The 23,107-nt window shown below is 45.7% G+C and overlaps 1 protein-coding gene across 2 annotated transcripts in view; it reads left to right on the forward strand.

Annotated features, from left to right (window-relative positions):
• The first annotated feature begins 21,249 nt into the window (after window positions 1-21,249).
• Window positions 21,250-23,107, forward strand: part of slco3a1 (solute carrier organic anion transporter family member 3A1) — a 144,037-nt gene continuing 142,179 nt past the window's right edge. For both annotated transcript variants that reach the window (XM_062963495.1, XM_062963496.1), the window contains exon 1: window positions 21,250-21,653. In XM_062963495.1, the coding sequence (XP_062819565.1) occupies window positions 21,507-21,653 (147 nt within the window). In that variant the 5' untranslated portion in view covers window positions 21,250-21,506. The remainder of the gene's footprint in view (window positions 21,654-23,107) is intronic.

Genomic DNA, 23,107 nt, shown 5'->3' on the forward strand with positions numbered 1-23,107 from the left:
TTTTATGCCAGTTACAACTCCTCATCGCTATCAGGTGTCATGGGACCAATTCCCAGGGCTGAATTTGCAAGCCCTGGAATTGGAGCCATAACATCAACACTCCTGAATGTCTCATGAAAACACCTGGCAGCAGAGCATGGGAACTCGGGGGTGAAAATCATAACAATTATAATGAGTAGTTTGTGTGGGAATAGTAGAAATGTGATACAGGGGGTGGGGTTTGGTGATGATATTTACGTGTGATGTTACGTTGCAACCAAGGTGATAAAATTGCTTGTATGTAAACATTATGTCATTCTCGACTTTTTCCAAGTCGTGTGTTCTTCAATAAAGATTGGTTTTGATAGCAGCTGTCTTTGATCTGCGTTCATGCTGGTCGTTTGAAGTGAGCGTGACATTTAAGTCGAGAATCCCATTCTCACCCTCCTGCGGAGTCGCAGTGAAGTGAAAATGAGTGGAGGGGGCGATCAAAGCCCGAAAGGAGCAGAGGGGCCCTTGCCAGAGGCTCGGCCGCTGGGAGAGGAAACGCTACAAGCCATCGCTTCCTCTACCGGATACCCCAGACTGAACGGAGTGACCCAGAGGTTCCCCAGAGGAGGAAGAGGTGTCTCAGCAGCTGCAGAGACCAGTTGGGGGTCTGGAGGGAGCATGCCGGAGACAGTGGCCCTACGGTTGTCTATCTTGGAGACCAACCTGTCCAGGCTGTCGGAAACCGTGGGAAGATTGGTGCCGCTGTTGGAGGAGAATCTCCAGAGGGAGCCCACTCGATACGGTGCCGAAAGAGAGCCGAGTAAGGACGAGGCTTGGAGCCAGAGGGGCCAGCGCGCATCGACGCAGAGCCCAACGGCAACAGGCGGCGGTGGAGATGAGGAGTATTGGCAGGAGCTGGAGTTCCGAGAAAGGATGGCGCGCGAGGAGGATCGCCAGCGAGCCTTGGGGACTCTGAGACCGCCAACTCCAACAGTACTCCCAACCCCCCGAATGGGTGTCGGGGTTGAAAGACCGCTGGGACCAGGGATCGGGTCCAGCGGGTTGGTGGAGGAAGGCGAGGAGGAGCCGGAGATCCATGGAGACGGGGAGGATGCCCCGTACGGCGAAGGAGTGCGAAGTGCGGGGGCTACAGCAGGACCGGCGTTCAGATGGATGGAAGGGCCGACAGCAGCAGCGGAATTCCGAGGGCCGCGGGGAACGACCGCTGGGCTGGGACGCGGAGTGATCAAAGGGCCAGCTCAGGGGAACCTGATGCAACCCCTCCCCAGACCACCCATGCAAAGGCAGCGGGCCGCAGAATGGATGCCTAGGAGAGAGGAGCTCAAACTGGAATACGGAGGGGAATCATCCGAACTGAACTTTTTCCTCATTGGCATCAGAGGATACATGGAGGACAATGCACACACATTCCCCTCCGAAGGAAGCATGGTTCGGGCCATTGGTAATACTCTAAAGAGGGGAGCGGCCAGCTGGTATGTGCAATTACATGCCAGACGCGACCCGTGCTTGAGGTCAGTGCCCCAATTCCTCGCCGCACTGGAAAACCGATTTAGAGACCCGCTGGAGCAATTGAGGGCTCGAGACCAACTAAAAGGAATAAAGCAGAGGGACAAGACGGTACCCGAGTACGCAGAAGAATTCCTCCATCTCGCGGAAAGGGTACCAGAGTGGTCCGAAGTGACCAAAGTGGAGATATTCAAAGAGGGACTGCGCCCCGAGGTATTTAGTTGGGCGGCGCACAGAGATGACCCAGAGACACTACAGGGTTGGATTCAACTGGCAGGGCGCGTCGAATCCACCCTGTCCCAAGTAAAGCGCTTCCGGAGCGGCGGCGGCGGCGGCCAGCAGAGACCGGTGGCGAGGGGTCGGGGAGAAACGAGGAAGCAGGAGAGAACCGGAGGGAGGCCGGGGATCCCCTTCAAAGGAGACGACAACAGACCTAAGCCGGGATGCTTTGTATGTGGGAAGACGGGCCATCGGGCGGCAGAATGCTGGGCCCGAAAGGGAGAACCGCCCAAAGCCTCAAAACCCACGCCAGGAGCCGGGAGACGAGCGGAGGAGGAGGTGCGAGCCCCAGAACCTCCGGAGAGGCTGGTGAGTCAAGACAAACGCATGCTGGTAGTGCCGATCTGCTTGTCGGGGTTAGAGAATCGGGCCACCTGTAGAGCATTCGTGGATTGTGGTTGCTCTAGGAACATTATAACTCCGGAATTAGCAGGGGCGCTAAAATGCCAGCAATCGCTGCTTGACGCCCCCATTGCATTTTCGCAGCTAGATGGATCAGTTGCTGCTGGGGAAGTATCCACAAAAGAAATACAGGGGATCCCATGTAAAATAGGCAAATGGGAAGGAAGAATATCCTTTGTGATAGCCCCTATTGCCACATACAATATCATACTAGGGATTCCATGGCTAGAACAGGCAAACCCCGAAGTGGATTGGAGGGGAAAGAGCCTGGCATTTAAAGAGCAACAAACGCAATGGGAGATAAGCAAAATAGCAGAAGAAGAGAGCGAGGGAGATGAAGCGGGGGAAATAGACCAAGAACTATTGCCCCCTGAATACAGGGACTTTGTGGATGTGTTCAATCAGAAAGAGGCAAGTAAATTACCTCCCAAAAGGAATATAGAAGTAGAAATCGAAATAACCCCAGGAGCAAACTTACCAAAACCAAAAGTGTATCCCATGTCTGTTCAGGAGAAGGAGGAATTGAGGAAATACATTGATAAGAATCTGGCGCGAGGCTTCATTAAGCCGTCCAGCTCCCCTTTGGGAGCCCCAGTGTTATTTAGGAGAAAGAAAGACAACTCTTTAAGACTGTGCATTGACTATCGAAATTTAAATGCAATTACTAAGGATAATAAATACCCTATGCCCTTAGTAAAGGATCTGATTACCGTGTTAAAGAAAGGGAGCATGTTTACCAAACTTGATTTAATTGAAGCTTATCATAAATTAAGAATCAAACCCGAGGATACTTGGAAAACTGCATTTTCCTGCGCATTCGGACATTTTGAATATCAAATTTTGCCTTTTGGATTAAAAAATGGCGGCGCTTGCTTTATGCAGCTTATAAATGAAATCTTACATCCACTATTATATCGTGGAGTATTCATATTTTTGGATGATATCCTTATCGTAAGCGAGGACAGAGAGCAACACATTGAACTAGTCCGGGAAGTTTTGCAAAAACTGAGGGAAGCAAAACTGTATGCGAAACTTTCCAAATGTGAATTTAACAAAACGCAAATTGACTTCTTGGGGTATCGAATATCTCCGGAGGGGTTAGCTATGGACCCATCCAAAGTGTCGGACGTAAGAGAATGGGGAGTGCCTCAAACCAGGAGACAGTTGCAATCGTTCCTAGGATTTGCAAATTTCTATAGATCATTCATAAAAGGCTTTGCACAAATAACCGCACCCCTCACAGAACTTTTGAAAACAAAGGGGAAAGGGGAGACGGCGAAAGTGAAAGCCCCTGGCGCCAAGTTGAGTTGGACGCCAGAATGCCAAAAGGCTTTTGAAACCCTAAAAGAACGCTTTACAGAAGAACCTGTCCTAAAGCACCCCGACATTCAAAGCCCTTTCATAATACATTGTGATGCTTCGGATTGTGCATACGGAGCAGTACTATTGCAAAAAGATCAAAATGGGAACTTAAAACCTTGCGGATATTTGTCTCGGAAGTTCAGTGAAACTGAGAAATGTTGGCCCATATGGGAAAAAGAAGCATTAGCTATATTAAAGGCCTTGGAATGCTGGCGACACTTCCTCGAAGGGAGTGGAATCCCATTTGAAATTTGGTCTGATCATAAGAACCTCCAGTACTTAAAATCTCCTCGAAAATTATCCCCCAAACAAATTAGATGGGCACAATACTTTAGCAGGTTCGATTTCCAATTAAAGTTTTTCCAAGGGAAACAGAATGTTTTGGCAGATGCTCTTTCACGCATGCCTCAGCACGAGGACATAACCACAGCAAAAGAGGGAACGTTATTTTCCGAAAGACAATGGGGTTTAGCTGTCAGTACAAGAGCGCAGGCTCAAAGGGAGAGCACTGCTACTGTCAAATTTGACGAAGAAGATAGTTGGGAAAAAGAACTGAGGCAGTCATATGAAGGAGATCAGTGGATCTTATCCAACGCGGAACAAGGGGAGCAGAAGGGGGGATTTTGGTTTGTGAAAAAGAAACTGTACATCCCAGCGATACTGAGGATTAAGATTTTGCATCGTTTTCATAATAACCAGAGCGCTGGTCATATGGGGATTACAAAAACGACGAAGGCGATAGCAAAACACTGTTGGTGGCCAGGGATGAGAAAGGACATAAAAAATTATGTTATCCAATGTGATGATTGTGCCAGAAATAAATCGAGAGGAGGGAAGCCAATGGGACTATTACAAACGGTAGCAGAACCTACCAGGCCTTAGGAATGTGTAGCCATGGACTTTGTGGGAGAACTGCCTGTTAGCAGGGGACATCGCTACATATGGACAGTATTAGACCTCTTTTCTAAACAGGCCCACTTTATAGCACTGACGAAACTACCATCGGCAGAGAAACTGGCTGAATTATACATAAACCACATTTACAAACTTCATGGATGTCCTAGTAGAGTGGTCAGTGATAGGGGTGTTCAATTCACAGCAAAATTCTGGGAAAAATTCTTGGAAATGCTAGGAGCAGAAAGGAGCCTAAGTTCTGCTTTTCACCCCATGACAAACGGGGCGGTAGAACGTACTCAACAGACGCTTGGGCAGTTCCTTCGCATGTACTCTAATATGAGACAAAACGATTGGTCTAAGTGGCTAGCCTTCGCTGAACTAGCTTTTAATTCTACCATACATTCCGCAACAAATAAAACCCCCTTTTACGGGTATGAGATTCAGCCTCTGCCCCAATTGCCAAGGTGGGCAGAGAATGAAGAAACAGGGGCAGGGAAATGGAAAACCCAAATGCTAGAATGTTGGAGTCAGGTGACTGCATCATTAAAAGAAGCACACAAAAAGTATAAAACATTCGCAGACAGGAAAAGGGTGGAAGGCGATAAATTGGAGAAAGGGGACTTAGTGTGGCTAAGCACACAAAACATCAAATTGGGGCTACCTTCAAGAAAACTGGGCCCCAAATTTATTGGACCCTTCAGGATACAGGATGTGATAAACGAAGTGACTTTCCAATTGTCCTTGCCAAAAAGTTTGGGGAAAATACATCCAGTATTCCATCGCAGCTTATTAAAAAAGTATATGGGTACTTTGGACAAAATGGATACCTAGTGTTCTTGTTTGATTTATTTCAGAGTCGTGATGGAGGAAGCACAGAAGAGGAGGACGGAGAAAAGGGGGGCGCCATGTCATGGGACCAATTCCCAGGGCTGAATTTGCAAGCCCTGGAATTGGAGCCATAACATCAACACTCCTGAATGTCTCATGAAAACACCTGGCAGCAGAGCATGGGAACTCGGGGGTGAAAATCATAACAATTATAATGTGTAGTTTGTGTGGGAATAGTAGAAATGTGATACAGGGGGTGGGGTTTGGTGATGATATTTACGTGTGATGTTACGTTGCAACCAAGGTGATAAAATTGCTTGTATGTAAACATTATGTCATTCTCGACTTTTTCCAAGTCGTGTGTTCTTCAATAAAGATTGGTTTTGATAGCAGCTGTCTTTGATCTGCGTTCATGCTGGTCGTTTGAAGTGAGCGTGACAATCAGGTGTTACCCTAATTCCAGGTGTCTCATCATCATCATTCTCATCAGAGCTAAAACATCTTTGACTACGCCCCACAGCATCCCCAGCTGTGGATCCCGTCCCATCCCTCCAACTCGTCCACGTGTCCGATCCTGCAACCCGCCAGTCGCTTCCCATGCTATCATTACCAGGAACACCCAAATCCTCCCTCACACGAGTCCATTCCATGTCATCCTCCTCTGAGCTAACCACCTCTTCCTCCATTCTCTCAGTAAAACCCTCAAAGGAGTCTTCGTCAGTTGATTCTGCAAATATGTCCCAAAGCCGTTTCCTCTCTCGCTCCTCAATAGAGTCTGACTCTCGAGGAGTCTTACGACCACGTCTCCCAGTATTAGAGCCATAAGGCTCAACCATAACACTATCCCCTCTCACAAAGGCCTCCTCCTCCAAAGGTGGAGTTACAGCAGTAATGTCTTCAGCTACAGTGTTACGGCGCCCAGAAGTATCTAACTTTAACAAAGAACGGTGAAAGACAGGGTGGATCTTAAAAGAAGAAGGTAAACGCAGTCTAAATGCCACAGAAGAGATTTTTTTAGTAATAGGAAAAGGTCCCAAATACCGTGGCGCAAACTTTCCTCCAGCCTGTTTAATATATTTAGAAGACAGCCAAACCAGATCCCCTTCCTTCAACTCCTCCCCGGCTTGTCTATGGCGGTCGGCTTGAGTCTTCTGCGCTGCCTTAGCTTCTAACAACAGCCAGCGAGCAACATCATGTAAGGCAGCCATTTCAGACGAACGGTACACCGGATCAGAGGAAACCACATTAGTCGACGGCGCCACCCCTCCCCGCGGATGAAAGCCATAAGTTAACTCAAAGGGAGTGTGTTGACTAGACGTGTGTACAGCGTTATTATAGGCGAACTCAGCCACCGACAACCACTTAACCCAAGCAGTTGGCTGCTCCAGACAAAAACAACGTAAATATTGTTCCAACAGCCCATTCACTCTTTCAGATTGACCATCTGTTTGTGGATGAAAAGCAGAAGACACATTCAGTTTGGTTCCCAAACACTCATGGAAGTGCCTCCAAAAACGAGACACAAACTGAGGAGCTCTATCAGAAACAATAACCTCAGGAGCTCCATGCAAGCGAAAGATATGTTTGGTAAATAATAAAGCCAATGTAGGAGCTGCAGGAATTGTGGAACACGGTATAAAATGAGCCATTTTAGAAAATAGATCCACCACCACCCAAATACATGTATAACCCCCAGACCTAGGCAAGTCAGAAATAAAATCCATGGAAATAATCTGCCATGGTCTCTCAGGAACAGGCAAGGAGGATAATAATCCCCTAGGGCGCCCGGCAGGCGTCTTACTCTGTTGACAAACGGCGCAGGTATCACAAAAGCGGAGAATGTCCTGACGCATCTTTGGCCACCAATAGCTTCTGGTAATGAGTTGTACAGTCTTAAATCTGCCAAAATGCCCAGCCATTGGTTCGTCATGATGTGCCCTGATAACTTCTAACCTAAGCGCCCCTGCCGGTACATAAACCTGACCATTGCGTACTAATACCCCCTCCTGGTCTTGTAAATGAGGCAGCATAGTACGATTTCCTACCGAAAGTAGCATGAGTTGTTCCTGGGTCCAATTATCATCTTTCTGAGCCTCTAGGATTTGAGCATGTAATCCCGTCTCATTGTCCACCACACATAAAGAGGCAGTTGGCAAAACTGTCTGACACACTGGCTGCTCGCAAGTCTTAAACTCCGGCTTACGAGATAATGCATCTGCCCGCAAGTTTTCCTTCCCTTCTACAAACTGAACTTTAAAATTGAACCTGGAGAAAAACAAAGCCCATCGAATCTGACGTTGATTCAATTTCTTGGCAGTTTGTAAATGTTCTAAATTCTTATGGTCAGATCTGACCACAATTTGATGTCGTGCGCCCTCTAACCAGTGCCGCCACACCTCAAACGCCACCTTGATAGCCAACAACTCCTTTTCCCAGATGGTATAGTTTTGTTCAAAAGGTGTTAGTTGTCTGGAGTAAAATCCACAGGGACGCAAAGTCCCTGAAGAATCTCTTTGCGATAATACAGCCCCCAATGCATAACTAGAAGCGTCTGCTTCTACTATGAATGGTCTATTAATGTCCGGATGAATTAGTATGTTGTCAGCCTTGAAACTAGACTTCAACTGTAGAAGTGCATCGTGAGCCTCCCGTCCCCACACAAACGGTTGTTTCTTTCGCAAAAGTTGCGTTAAAGGTACAGTGAGTTTGGCAAAGTTTGGGATAAACTCTCGGTAATAGTTAGCAAATCCCAAGAATCGCTGTACATCTTTCTTAGACTTGAGTTCTTGCCATGAGTTGACTGCGTCAACTTTGTGCGGATCCATTTTGAGTTCCTTTCCCGAAACTACATGTCCCAGGAACTCAACTTCAGACACGTGAAACACACATTTGGAAGCCTTAGCAAAAAGCCCATTACCCCGTAGACGGTGCAGTACCTGTTTCACATGCTGCTGGTGTTCCCTTTCATCCTTAGAGAAAATTAATATATCGTCCAAATAAACCACCACAAATTGATCAATTAAATCCCTAAACACATCATTTATGAATCTTTGGAAGACCGCGGGCGCATTGCAAAGTCCGAAAGGCATTACTCGGAACTCGTGACATCCGAAACACGTGTTAAATGCCGTCTTCCATTCGTCACCTTCCCGTATCCTAATCAAGTTATACGCCCCCCGCAGGTCAAGCTTGGTAAAGATCTTAGCCCCTTGCACTCTCGATAGTAATTCCGAAATCAGAGGTAACGGATACCTATCACGAATGGTGTTTTTATTAAGTACCCGATAATCACACACTAGTCTAAGCTCTCCCGTCTTTTTAGCTACAAAGAACACAGGTGCGGCAGTTGGAGAGCTAGATGGGCGGATAAACCGTTTGGCTAGGTTCTCGTCAAGAAATTCCCTTAAAGCTTGTCTTTCTGGTACTGTTAAAGCGTACAACCTTCCTGCTGGTAATTTAGCGCCTTCTACTAGCCTAATCGCACAATCATATGGTCTATGAGGCGGCAACTTATCTGCTTCCCTCTTACAAAACACATCTTGAAATTCCTTATATTCAACAGGCACACCCTCCATGTCAGGCTGAGAAGTACTAAGAGCAAAACATTCCTGCCTGTTAAAAGCTATAGTACGCTTTACCCAATCCACTTGAGGATTTACCAAAGTCAACCAATCCATTCCCAGGATTACATCATATCTTGGTAAACGTGTAATGTCCCAAACAAACTTTCCCGTTACTCCTTGTACCTCCCACGTTATTTCCGAGGTCTCACGATTAACCACCCCAGACTCCAGCAGTTTCCCGTCTGCTCCTTCCACCCATATATCGCATGCTTTTCGTACTGTAGGAAGCCCATGCTTCCTTGCAAACCCAACATCCACATACGAGACCGTAGCCCCTGAGTCCAGCAGTGCCAGAGTAGAAGCAAGTTCTTTTCCCCCAACAGATAAAGAAATGGGTACAAAGACATGTTTCTTCCCCTCAAGTGACTGCTTTAGAAGCCCTAGTGCGTTGGACTCACGTCGCACTAGGGCTGACCTTTTCCCGAAAGCTGGGAAGGCTTAACATTACAATTTCTAGCAAAATGCCCCGCATTCCCGCAATACAAACACAGTCCCAATTGTCTTCTACGGTCCTTTTCTGCCGTTGACAATTTTCTAAACACCCCAAGTTCCATAGGTTCCTCCCCTTTTGCTACAGGTGCCCTAGGCGCAGATACAGTTGGCGCATACATTGCTCTAGACTGTTTGCGAGATTCAAACCGGGCGTCTAAACGCAAAACTTTTGCCACCAAAGCGTCCCAGTTTTCTGCCGGCTCTAAACGCGCCAATTCATCCTGGAGATGATCATTTAAGCCCGCAATAAACAAGAGCATAAACGCGTTCTCTCCCCAGTCAAGTTGATGGCGATAAGAGTTAAACTTGTTTAAATAGTCCAAAACAGACCCCTTTCCCTGTTTCAACCGATAAAGAGCCCAGCTAGCATTCTCCATACGGAGGGGGTACCCAAAAGTGTCAGATAGTAACTTCTTGAAATCATTTAAATTGTCCTTGACTGGGTCGTTTCCCAAAATTAAATTAGTGGCCCATTGTCCCGCAGGACCAGTCAATAAACTCAAAATAAATGCCACCTTACTGGTGTCCGTAGGAAAAGCCTGAGCACTAATTTGGGAAAAATAAAGTTCAGTTTGCGCCAAAAAAGTAGGCAACTTATTTCGAGACCCGTCAAAACGTTCGGGAGTCATAACATGTCCTTTAGCTGGCTGTGCTGCTTGTGCAGCATAAAATGCAGCCTGCAGCTGGGCAAAACGAGCCTTAAGCTCCTCCATCGTCTTCTAGACGTAATTACCTAACTAGAAAAAACTTCTTTCTGGCGTTGGGCAATCTGTCAAGGACAGAACGCCACCAGATAAGATTCAACACAGTTTATTAAAGACACAGAACCAAAAATGCTTGTACAAAACAAAGAGCTAGGCAAACACTCGCCTTCAATGTGAAAAGTCACTCAAAAACGGTTCAAAAGCTAAACCGGATTAAACAGGAGTTTAATCTGGGTTAAACCAAAAATGCTTACTTCAGCCTGGGACTTAAAACAAACAAAAGCTGGTAAATAAAGATTCAATAGAACATAAATACTGGCAGCAGATTCCTCTCTGCTATTCAACAGCTGTGGTTGAGCAACGAAGTTGTTACTCCTCCGTGCAGCGGGCGAACTCCGGGTCCAAACACATCAATCAGGGTTGCAGCGGTCAGCGGGGTCCCAATCCGGTCCGAGGTCGAAGGCCAGGTGCAGGCGTCTTAGGTTCCACGAAATCCTCCGATAGCCAAAGAGAGGGTAGTCCAAGTTCGTAGTCAGCCAGTCAGTCAGTCAGTCAGTCAGTCAGTCAGCCAGTCCAGCGTCAATTCCGAGTAGGTAAATAATGTCCGTCAAGAAGACGACGGAGGTCCAAGCTAATAAGATTAAACACAGGTTGCACAACAAAAAGCCCACACAGTTCCTCCCGCCGTCTATGCCCAGTGTCCTTGGTAACTTACGTAGTCAGCAAACGAAACACACCCGTCTTCAGGAAATTCCCAACAAGAGCCCAAGCGTTCGTCCAGATTACCTTGCCCAACGCAATTAGCCCTGGATTCAAGACCCCATTTTATGCCAGTTACAACTCCTCATCGCTATCAGGTGTTACCCTAATTCCAGGTGTCTCATCATCATCATTCTCATCAGAGCTAAAACATCTTTGACTACGCCCCACAGCATCCCCAGCTGTGGATCCCGTCCCATCCCTCCAACTCGTCCACGGGTCCGATCCTGCAACCCGCCAGTCGCTTCCCATGCTATCATTACCAGGAACACCCAAATCCTCCCTCACACGAGTCCATTCCATGTCATCCTCCTCTGAGCTAACCACCTCTTCCTCCATTCTCTCAGTAAAACCCTCAAAGGAGTCTTCGTCAGTTGATTCTGCAAATATGTCCCGCAGCCGTTTCCTCTCTCGCTCCTCAATAGAGTCTGACTCTCGAGGAGTCTTACGACCACGTCTCCCAGTATTAGAGCCATAAGGCTCAACCATAACACCTGGCTTGACAGCAGTGTGTGCGAAAAAGACCTTGGAGTCCTCGTGGACAACAAGTTAAACATGAGCCTACAATGTGATGCGGCAGCTAAAAAAACCAACGGGATTCTGGCCTGCATAAATAGGGGAATAGTGTCTAGATCCAGGGAAGTCATGCTCCCCCTCTATTCTGCCTTAGTCAGACCACACCTGGAATCACACTGTGTCCAATTCTGGGCACCGCAGTTGAAGGGAGATGTTGACAAGCTGGAAAGCGTCCAGAGGAGGGTGACTGAAATGATTAAGGGTCTGGAGAACAAGCCCTATGAGGAGCGGCTTAAAGAGCTGGGCATGTTTAGCCTGCAGAAGAGAAGGCTGAGAGGAGACATGATAGCCATGTACAAATACGTGAAGGGAAGTCATAGGGAAGAGGGAACAAGCTTGTTTTCTGCTGCCCTGCAGACTAGGACACGGAACAATGGCTTCAAACTACAGGAAAGGAGATTCCACCTGAACATCAGGAAGAACTTCCTCACTGTGAGGGCTGTTCGGCAGTGGAACTCTCTCCCCCAGACTGTGGTGGAGGCTCCTTCTTTGGAAGCTTTTAAGCAGAGGCTGGATGGCCATCTGTCGGGGGTGCTTTGAATGCGATTTCCTGCTTCTTGGCAGGGGGTTGGACTGGATGGCCCATGAGGTCTCTTCCAACTCTACTATTCTATGATTCTATGATTCTATGAGCAGTGCCTATTTATGTACTCACATTTGCATGTTTTAGAATTTCTAGATTGGCAGGAGCTAAGGCTAACAACAGGAGCTCACCCTGTCCCATGGATCTGAACAGCAGTGTTCAGGTTACCATGTTCCAGCGGCACAAGTGTTTAACCTATTGCGCCACCGTGGCCCCAATGAGAACTCAAAGCGGCTAGAGAGATGTTCGCTCAGTTTTAATTTAAATATATTTTTCTTCACTGTTTTCCCACTTTTATAGTGTTCTGCACTCCAACATCAGCAAATGTGGAGACTATAGCTTGCTTTTCCGACATCGCAAGACTGTCTGCTCATGTGCATTGAGCATTTATCTGCAACTTGTCACCTTAACATTCCCTATAGTTAAGAACATCCTTGCTAGATGTTAATATATTATCTGTCTTTGAAAACTTCTGAATGCTGAGTGTTGGCAATAAAGAAGAGAGAGCAACCATCCCCTTCATGCGCCATTGAGCACAAAAGGTGTTTGGCTGGTGACAGAAGATGGCACGCATTGGTTGGATGTCATCCCAGCAAGTCTGTTTCAGCACCGTTGTGCCCTGATGCACAAACTAGCCAAAGGACTCCCCTGGTACAGAGCTGGTGCCGAGTCCAAGATGCAACCACTTAGGTTAAAATGGATTTAATAAATATGTAAATCGGTTTGTCTTTATACAAACCATGGTGGGGCTCAGATGGGTAGCCAAATGGCTCTGTTGTGCAGCATCATTTTAAAAATTTCCTCTATTTCAATACGCTATCTATCCTAGCTAATAAAAACATGGGCAACGGATTAGTGTCCCTCATTCCCTCTGCTTGAGAATAGAGATAGCTCCTTCTGTCATGAGGTTAGTTCATTTTACAAGACACATTTTTCAAAGTACAGTAGAGTCTCGCTTATCCAAGCTTCACCTAGCCAATGTTCTGTATTATCCAAGGCACTCTGCCTTTTAGTAGTCAATGTTTTTGTAGTAAAAGCTGCAATGTTTTGGTGCTAAATTCGTAAATACAATAACTGCTACATAACTGTGTATTGAACTACTTTTTCTGTCAATTTCTTGTAAAACATAATGTTTTTGTGCTTAATTTGTAAAATCACAATGTAATTTTATGTTTAATAGGCTTTTTTCTTAATCCCTCCTTATTATCCAACATTTTCACGTATCCAAGGTTCTGCCGGCCCGTTTATCTTGGATAAGTGAGATTCTACTGTATATGCAGCTATAGGTAAAGTTTTTACCCTGATATCAAGTCTAGTCGTGTCCAACTCTGGGGGTTGGTGCTCATCTCCATTTATAAGCCGAAGAGCCGGCGTTGTCCATAGACACCTCCAAGGTCATGTGACTGGCATGACAGCATGGAACACCATTACCTTCCCACTGGAACGGTACTTATTGATCTAGTCACATTTGCATGTTTTCGAACTGCTAGGTTGGCAAAAGCTGGGGCTAACAGTGGAAGCTCGCCCCACTCCCCAGACTCGAACCGCCAACCTTTCGGTCAGCAAATTCAGCAGTTTAACCCGTTGCACCACTGGGGACTCCAGCTGTATGCATCCCAAATCAAGACAGAAATAGGTCGCTGTTATATGCCTTCAAGTTGTTGCCGACTTATGGCAAACCTATCATGCGGTTGTCCAGGTTTGTTCAAAGCCTTCCTGTGCAAATGAGAGAATGTAAGTTTTCCATGGCCAATAGGGATTTGAACCTTGGTCTCCAGAGCCATAGCTTAATGCTCAAACCACTGCACTATGCCATCTCTACCATGCTCAATTATGTTTCTATGAACCTTCAGTTGTGCTGTGGGTGTACAGGACACAATAGCTGTGAATTTAATGATTTCTCTGAATTATGGCTAAACAGTAGTACATTTGCTGGTTTCTTTTAAAAGAGAAGGGGAAATGATGCAAGGAAACCAATAATTTCGCTCTCTCTTCTCCATCACACACAAAAGGTGAGGGAAGGCTAGGCATTTAAGAGCAATTCTGACTTCAATTAGCCCACAATGTTGAAAATGGAAGCAATGCAAATCATCATGCAGAATAGACTTTTACAGTTAAAAGATCTGGAAAGCTTCTCCACAGCCCTTTGTGGGCCGGCACGTCTCATTGATATCTGATTGAAACACAATCAGATTTTCCCAGAACATATCTTGCTAAAAGAACAAACACTGCCTTGGGCCTGGCTTTAATTTAATCTCTTTGGCATTTAAGTGCTGTATAGAATATGCCACGAGGAGATCTGGAGGGCCACAATTAGTGGGTGCTTAGGAGGATAAGTGGGCTCTTCAGGCCAAATGCCAAATGGAGGCTACATTCACACACAGATCCATGCTAAACATCACTTGGTATGGATCCTGGATTGCAATGCTCTGTGACGGGTGGGAGAAGCTACAGCTTCTAGGATTTCATAGCATGGAGCCATGGCGGCTAAAGCGGTGCTACCAAGTGGAGAAAGAGGGCACAAGGCAACATCAAAGTTCAGACATGGCTAGGAATGTCCCCAAAAGAAGCCCAGTGCATCTAGGGCTGGGCCAAGGATGCCTGTGAGTTTGTGTGAAGCTTGCAAAAGCTACTCCTTTGGGGGAAATGCAATGACTACATACAAGGGTTTAATCTGCATTGAAACACAGCAGCTGGCTAGTAACCAGCTGTTATAAATCACTACTGACCGAGAGGTCATGAGTTCGAAGCCCGGGTCGGGTTAAGCCTCCGACCATTAATAGCCCCGGCTTGCTGTTGACCTATGCAGCCCCGAAAGACAGTTGCACCTGTCAATTAGGGAAATTTAGGGACGCTTTATGCGGGAGGCTAATTTACAACACCATAAAACTGCCAGCAAAACACGAGGAAAAGGAATGAGGGAGTACAGCCACTACTGGACGGTGAAGCAACAGCTCCCCCTGTGGCCGGAATCGTGAAGCTGGAAAAATGTTAAAAATGCCTCTGAGTCTGTCTAATGTATGTTGTTTGTCTGTTGGCATTGAATGTTTGCCATATATGTGTTCATTGTAATCCGCCCTGAGTCCCCTTCGGGGTGAGAAGGGCGGAATATAAATACTGTAAATAAATAAAATAAAATAAATAAATATCGAACCCTACTCCTTGTGATGCCTCATGGGCCTTGTAGTCCTGCTCCTAGTGCCATCGTGGCAGATGAAGACGAAAACATGGGGTTTTCGCCGGTTCAACAAGAGCCGGAGTCCTTTCACCTGCCAGATGTTGATGTTTTCCCCAAGAATTCAGTAAAACAGACCTTGGACATTCCTCGCCTCCGTTCCCTAGAAAAGAATCCTACTGTGCTGACAGAGGAGTCAGGGAACAGAATCGCAGGAGTTTACGGATTGCTGCCAAACAACAGGCTGATTAGACCTGCTTCCCTTGGGAAATTCTAAGGAGTCTTGCATCTGGACAAAGTTGGGTTTCGCTTCCCGTTCTCTAGGGAAAGAGGTTGTTGGCGGGAAAACGAGACCCCAATATAGGTGCCTGACGCGGGAGAATCTTTGCGGAGTCAACAGAGCAGCTTCAGGAGTAAGATCGTGTGTGGACTTCGTAACCCCAGTTCCTTGCTTCCCGGATTAAGTATTCAAGACTTGCCTCGCCTTGCTTTAACCACGGACCTTGTTCTAAGAATCACTGTTTGCCTTGTATCCAGCCTTGTTTCCAGCCTTGTTGTCAAGCTACCTTGGACTCCCAAGACTCAGACATTTCCCCACACTATTGCTTGGCAAGAGTGTGTGTTTCGGTATTGGATAAAAACTTTGAACTCTAATATCATTTATTGGACAATACATTTTTGGACTATATTTGACCTCATTTGAAAGGTCTGCTTCTGAACTATATTCTTCACTTGTTTTTATTGCTTTTATACCTTTCCTTAATAAAGATATTAGATAGAGATTGGCCTCCGTGTATGGTTCTTGGTGCCCTGCTGCCAGGGGTCTGACACTCCTAGGATTGGTTCTGAGCCTTGGAGAGCCATAAAAACATGGACTGGATTCATCATTCTTACTGATAAGGGACACTCCCCCCGCCCCTATTATCTAGGTCCAAATATCTCCCTTCAGGGCTGGACCCAGGAAAGGGAGAGCCTCCCCTCCTTTCACTTGACATCTAATAATATTGACATGATACAAGAGAAGTGGCTCCAACAGAACTGGCTTCCTCCTTCCCTTCCCTTCCCCCTTTCCTTCTCTTCCCTCCACTCCCTCTCCTTCCCTCCTTCCTTCCTCCATCCCTTATTCCAGGGGTCCTCAAACGTTTTAAGTGGAGGGCCGATTCACAGTCCCTCACTGTTGGAGGGCCGGACTATGATGAAACAGTCCAAAATTAGGATTGTTGTTGTTGTGTGCCTTCAGGTCATTTCAGACTTAGGTCAACCCTAAGGTCACAAAGAGTCGGAAATGACTGAATGAATAAACAACAACAAAGTCCAAAGTTTAGGACAGAGGCCAGGTAAATGACCTTGAAGGGCCACATCTGGCCCATGGGCCTTAGTTTGGTGACCCCTGATCTAGAGGATCTCATAAGACCATAGTTAAGCAGAGACCTCCAAAGACCATCTAGATGGTCTTATAAGACCATAGGTAAGGAATGGGACCCTCAAAGGCCATCTAGATGATCTCATAAGGCCATCAGATGACCATAGATAAGGAAAAGGACCTCAAAGACCTAGATGCTTTCATAAGACCATAGGAAAGGAAAGGGGCCCCCAAAGGCCGTCTAGACAATCTCATAAAACCATAGGTAAGGAAAGGGACCCTCAAAGGCCATCTAGATGGTCTCATAAGGCCGTAGTTAAGCAAAGAGACTTTCAAAGACCATCTAGACGATATCATAAGGCCATAAGTAAGCAAAGAGACCTCCAAAGACCACGTAGACTTAGGTCAACCCTAAGTCTAAAGTTTAGGACAGGAGCCAGGTAAATGACCTTGGAGGGCCGCATCCAGCCCACGGGCCTTAGTTTGGGGACCCCTGCCTTATTCTCTCTTGTTATATTCTTAAGTTCCCCCTCTCCTGCTTTCCCTTTCCCTGTAAAAATGGGGAATGTTCAATAATAACAATAATACTGACATGATACAAGAGAAATGGCTCAAGCAGAGCTGGCTTTCTACTTCCCCTTCCTCTCTCCTCCCCTTCCCTTCCCTCCTCCCTCCCTTCCTCTTTCTCTCAGTATTTGCTTAAGGCCCTCCATTCCTGCTTTCCCTTTCCCTGTAAAAATGGGACATGGTTAACAACAACAACAACAACAACAACAACAACACTGACATGATACAAGAGAAGGGGCTCCAGCAGAACTGGCCTCCTTCTCCTTCCCTTCCTCCTTACCTCCTGCTCTCTCATTATTTCCTTAAGTTTCTCCCCCTCCTTTTTCTGCTTTCCCTTTCCCTGTAAAAATGGAAAATGTTCAGTAATAACAATAATATTGACATGAGACAAGAGAAGTGGCTCCAGCAGAGCTGCCTTCCTCCTTCCCTTCCCTTCCTTTCCATCCTCTTCAATTTCTTTCCTTCCTTCCTTCCTTCCTTCCTTCCTTCCTTCCTTCCTTCCTTCCTTCCTTCCTTCCCTCCTTTTTCCCTCCTTCTCTCTCATAATGTCCTTAGGTGCCCCCTGTTCCCTGCTTTCCCTTTTCCTGTAAAAATGGGAAATTTCAACAATAATAATAATAATAATCCAAAATGCAGACTGTGCAAGGAAACCAAAGAAAACCATTGATAATATCCTCAGCTGCTGTAAGAAAATCGCACAGACAGACTACAAACAGAGGCACAACTATGTGACCCAAATGATTCATTGGAACTTATGCCTTAAGTACCACCTCCCAGCAGTAAAGAACTGGTGGGATCACAAACCAGCAAAAGTACTGGAAAATGAACACGCAAAGATACTGTGGGACTTCCAAATCCAGACTGACAAAGTACTGGAACACAACACACCAGACATCACAGTTGTGGAAAAGAAAAAGGTTTGGATCATTGATGTTGCCATCCCAGGTGATAGTTGCATTGACGAAAAACTACAGGAAAAACTCAGCTGCTATCAGTACCTCAAGATTGAACTTCAAAGACTCTGGCAGAAACCAGTGCAGGTGGTCCTGGTGGTGATCGGCACATTGGGTGCTGTGCCAAAAGATCTCAGCCGGCATTTGGAAACAATAGACATTTACAAAATCATGATCTGCCAACTGCAAAAGGCCACCCTGCTGGGATCTGCGTGCATCATCACACAGTCCTAGACACTTGGGAAGTGTTTGACTTGTGATTTTCGAAATCCAGCATATCTATCTTGTTTTCTGTGTCATACAATGTCATTGTGTCAATAATAATAATAATAATAATAATAATAATAATAATAATAATAATAATAATAATAATGCTGACATGATACAAGAGAAGGGGCTTTCTCCTTGCTCCCTCCCTTCCCTCACTCCTTCCTTTCCTCTTTCCCTCCTTCTCTCTTGTTATTTCTTTAAACCCCCCTTCCCTGCTTTCCCTTTCCCTGTAAAAATGGGAAATGTTGAATAATAATAATAATAATAATAATAATAATAATAATTAATAATAATAATAATTAATAATAATAATAATGCTGACATGAAACAAGAGAAGTGGCTTTCTCCTCGCTCCCTCCTTCCTTCTCTCTCATTATTTCCTTAAGTCTCCCCCATTCCCTGTCCTGATGGCGAAGTGGGTTAAAGCGCTGAGCTGCTGAACTAGCAGACAGAAAGGTCCCAGGTTCAAACCCTGGGAGCAGAGTGAGCGCCCGCTGTTAGCTCCAGCTTCTTCCAACCTAGCAGTTTGAAAACATGCCAATGTGAGTAGATCAATAGGTACCGCTCCGGCGGGAAGTCAACGGCGATCCATGCAGTCATGCCAATGGCTTGGAGATGTCTACGGTGTCTACGGACAACGCCGGCTCTTCGGCTTAGAAATGGAGATGAGCACCGACCCCCAGAGTCAGGCATGACTGGACTTAATGTCAGGGGAAACCTTTACCTTTATTCCCTGCTTTCCCTCTCCCTGTAAAAATGGGAAATGTTCAATAATAATAATAATAAAACAACAACAACAACAACAATAACAATAATAATAATGCTGACATGAAACAAGAGAAATGGCTTTTTCCTATCTCCCTTCCCTTCCTCTATACCTCCTCTGGAGTGCCGCAGGGCTCCGTCCTGGGCCTGGTTCTGTTTAACATCTTTATTAACGACTTAGATGAAGGGTTAGAAGGCACGATCATCAAGTTTGCAGATGACACCAAACTGGGAGGGATAGCCAACACTCCAGAAGACAGGAGCAGAATCCAACACGATATTAACAGACTAGAGAGATGGGCCGAAACTAACAAAATGAAGTTCAACAGGGACAAATGCAAGATACTTCACTTCGGCAGAAAAAATGGAATGCAAAGAGACAAAATGGGGGACGATGCCTGGCTCGACAGCAGGACGTGTGAAAAAGATCTTGGAGTCCTCGTGGACAACAAGTTAAACATGAGTCAACAATGTGATGAGGCTGCTAAGAAAGCCAACAGGATTCTGGCCTGCATCAATAGGGGAATAGCGTCTAGATCCAGGGAAGTCCTGCTCCCCTCTATTCTGCCTTGGTCAGACCACACCTGGAATCACACTGTGTCCAGTTCTGGGCACCGCAGTTGAAGGGAGATGTTGACAAGTTGGAAAGCGCCCAGAGGAAGGCAACTAAAATGATCAAAGGTCTGGAGAACAAGCCCTATGAGGAGCGGCTTAAAGAACTGGGCATGTTTAGCCTGTAGAAGAGAAGGCTAAGAGGAGACATGATAGCCATGTACAAATACGTGAAGGGAAGTCATAGGGAGGAGGGAGCAAGCTTGTTTTCTGCTGCCCTGGAGACTAGGACACGGAACAATGGCTTCAAACTACAGGAAAGGAGATTCCACCTGAACATCAGGAAGAACTTCCTCACTGTGAGAAGGGCTGTTCGACAGTGGAACTCTCTGTGGTGGAGGCTCCTTCTTTGGAGGCTTTTAAGCAGAGGCTGGATGGCCATCTGTCTGGGGTGCTTTGAATGCGATTTCCTGCTTCTTGGCAGGGGGTTGGACTAGATGTCCCATGAGATCTCTTCCAACTCTACTATTCTATAATTCTACTAGCTGTGTCCGGCCACGCGTTGCTGTGGCGTTGTCTGGTGGTGTTGGTGAGAAATTGTTGAGGTAGTGGTGGTATTGAATGTCTGTTGTATGGTTTAGTATTCACACTGAAGTGGATTCTATGGCAGTGTGGAGTCAAGATAATCCAGTTCAAAGCAGATAATATAAGATTCTAAATGGGTTACATAGCTGTGTGGAAGGGCCTTGAGTCTACACTGCCATATAATCCAGTTCAAATCTGATAATCTGTGGAAGAGGCCTAAGTGAGGCCTAACTGTGCCTGTCCCCTGGGCTGAGTAGGTTGCTAGGAGACCAAGTGGGCGGAGCTTAGCCTTCAAACTGGCAGCAATTGGATAAAAACTATTATTCCTCTCCCTGTAATTAGGACTTTATTTTTCTTTTCTTTTTGTTGTATCAACCTAGAGCCATGAATGATGGGTTGTGTTGTCAAATTTCGAGGTTGGGGGGCCTGTAGTTTTGTTGTTTTGTCCGCTGCCCTGATGCCATCACTCTTTTATATATATAGATGATTTTATGATTCCTTCTCTCCTCCTCTCTAAGTACAGTAGAGTCTCACTTATCCAACATAAACAGGCCGGCAGAACATTGGACAAGCGAATATGTTGGATAATAAGGAGAGATTAAGAAAAAGCCTATTAAACATCAAAATAGGTTATGATTTTACAAATTAAGCACCAAAACATCATGTTATACAACAAATTTGACAGAAAAAGTAGTTCATTACACGTTAATGCTATGTAGTAATTACTGTATTTACAAATTTAGCACCAAAATATCACAATGCATTGAAAACATTGACTACAAAAATGTGTTGGATAATCCAGAACGTTGGATAAGTGAGACTACTGTATTTCCTTAAGTCTCCCCCATTTCCTGCTTTCCCTTTCCCTGTAAAAATGGGAAATATTCATCAATAATAACACTAATACCGACATGAGATAGGAGAAGTGTCTCCAGCAGAGCTGGCTTCCTCCCTCCTTCCTTCCCTCCTTCCTGCCTTCCTTCCTTCCTTCCCTCCCTCCTCCCCTCCGGAGCTGGAGAAGAGGGGAGGAGAAAAGCGAGAGGAAGGCAGGCTGACAGAGAGAGAGAGAGGGAAGGAGAAAGAAGAGGAGGAGGGAAGGGAGCGGGCCATGGCAGCGGTGCGGGCGGCGGCGGCTGGGCTGGAGGCGGCGATCTGCTTGGGGATGTCCAAAGGGAGCTGGCACTCGCCCCCGGGGGCGCCTCGGTAGCCCGGGCTGGGGCCAGAAGGAGCCGGAGGAGAGGAGGAAGAGGAGGAGGAGGGGGAGAAGGAGGAGGATGCCGGGCAAGAAGCCCCCCGAAGGGGACCCGCCGGGCCCCGAAGCCAAGCGGCCGGGCGGTGCCTGGTGCTTCACCAATATCCAGATCTTCCTGGTCTCGGAATGCGCCTTGATGCTGGCCCAAGGCACGGTGGGCGCTTACCTGGTGAGGAAAAGGATGGGGTAGCAGCACAAACGCTTCCCTTTCTGGGGCGGGGGCGGCGGGGGTAGGGGGTGGGGGGCAAGGCAAACTACACCTTCCTTCCTGCATTGGTAGCTGTCCAGAGAAGCTAAGCTTCAGGAATTGGTGCAAAAAGGGATCCAAACGCATGCAAGGCTGCAAGCTTAGCTCAGTCTCTGCTGCATTTTGTATTTCTCTCCAAGGTGGAGGGTGGCCCAAAGTCAAAAGCATAGGGCCAGTTTATTTTTTGGCAGTGGGAGGATGGAAAAGGCCAGGAGGAAAGGCACTCAAGCAGGCACAGGCAAACTTGGGCCCTCCAGGTGTTTTGGACTGCAACTCCCACAATTCCTAACAGCCGGTAGGCTGTTAGGAATTGTGGGAGTTGTAGTCCAAAACACCTGGAGGGCCCAAGTTTGCCCATTCCTGCACTAAAGGGATGCCTAATTGCTTATACCTCAGTCCGCCTTGGGTTTTATCTTTTAATATAGATATATAATTATATATATATACATATACATATACATATATATATATATATATATATAATATAGATATATAATTATATATATATATATATATATATATATATATATATATATATAATGAATATATTGCACAAGATTTCTCTAACTTAAAATAATACATTTTAATATATTGCGTTTATGGTCCCCATCCCCTTGATCAGGTCATGTAAGTGTCATTTATTTCTATAATTGTATTTTTACTTTGCTTAATAATGTGTTATTGTGTTGTTATGTAATGTTTGAGTTGTTTTTATGATTGGAAACCGCCCTGAATCCCATCCGGGAGATAGGGCGGTATATAAATAAAGTTTTATTATTATTATTATTATTAATATTATTGTATAAGGTCCCAGGTTCAAACCCCGGGAGCGGCCACTGTTAGCTCCAGCTCCTGCCAACCTAACAGTTCGAAAACATGTAAATGTGAGTAGATCAATAGGTACCGCTTCTGTGGGAAGGTAACGGCGCTCCATGCAATCATGCCTATGGCCACATGACCTTGGAGGTGTCTACGGCCAACGCCGGCTCTTCGGCTTAGAAATGGAGATGAGCACCAACCCCCAGAGTCGGACACGACTGGACTTAACGTCAGGGGAAAACCTTTACCTGATAGATATATAATTATATATTAATATTATTAATAATTAATTAATGTTAATATTATTAACAATTAATTAATATTAGTATTATTAACAATTAATTAATAATAATAATTAATACACACTATACAATTTTAAAAAAGAAACAATACCTAAATTGGGAATATAGTATTTAAACCAGATGGAATATATATATATATATATATATATATATATATATATATATATTGATGTCTTAATACAGCTTATGCATACAATCATTAAGCATGTGAACATTTGGCAGAAGAGTGTATCTACTTCATGTTGTGAGCAGCCC

The sequence above is a fragment of the Anolis carolinensis genome, unplaced genomic scaffold (genome assembly GCF_035594765.1).
Source record: "Anolis carolinensis isolate JA03-04 unplaced genomic scaffold, rAnoCar3.1.pri scaffold_11, whole genome shotgun sequence".
Lineage (NCBI taxonomy): Eukaryota > Metazoa > Chordata > Lepidosauria > Squamata > Dactyloidae > Anolis > Anolis carolinensis.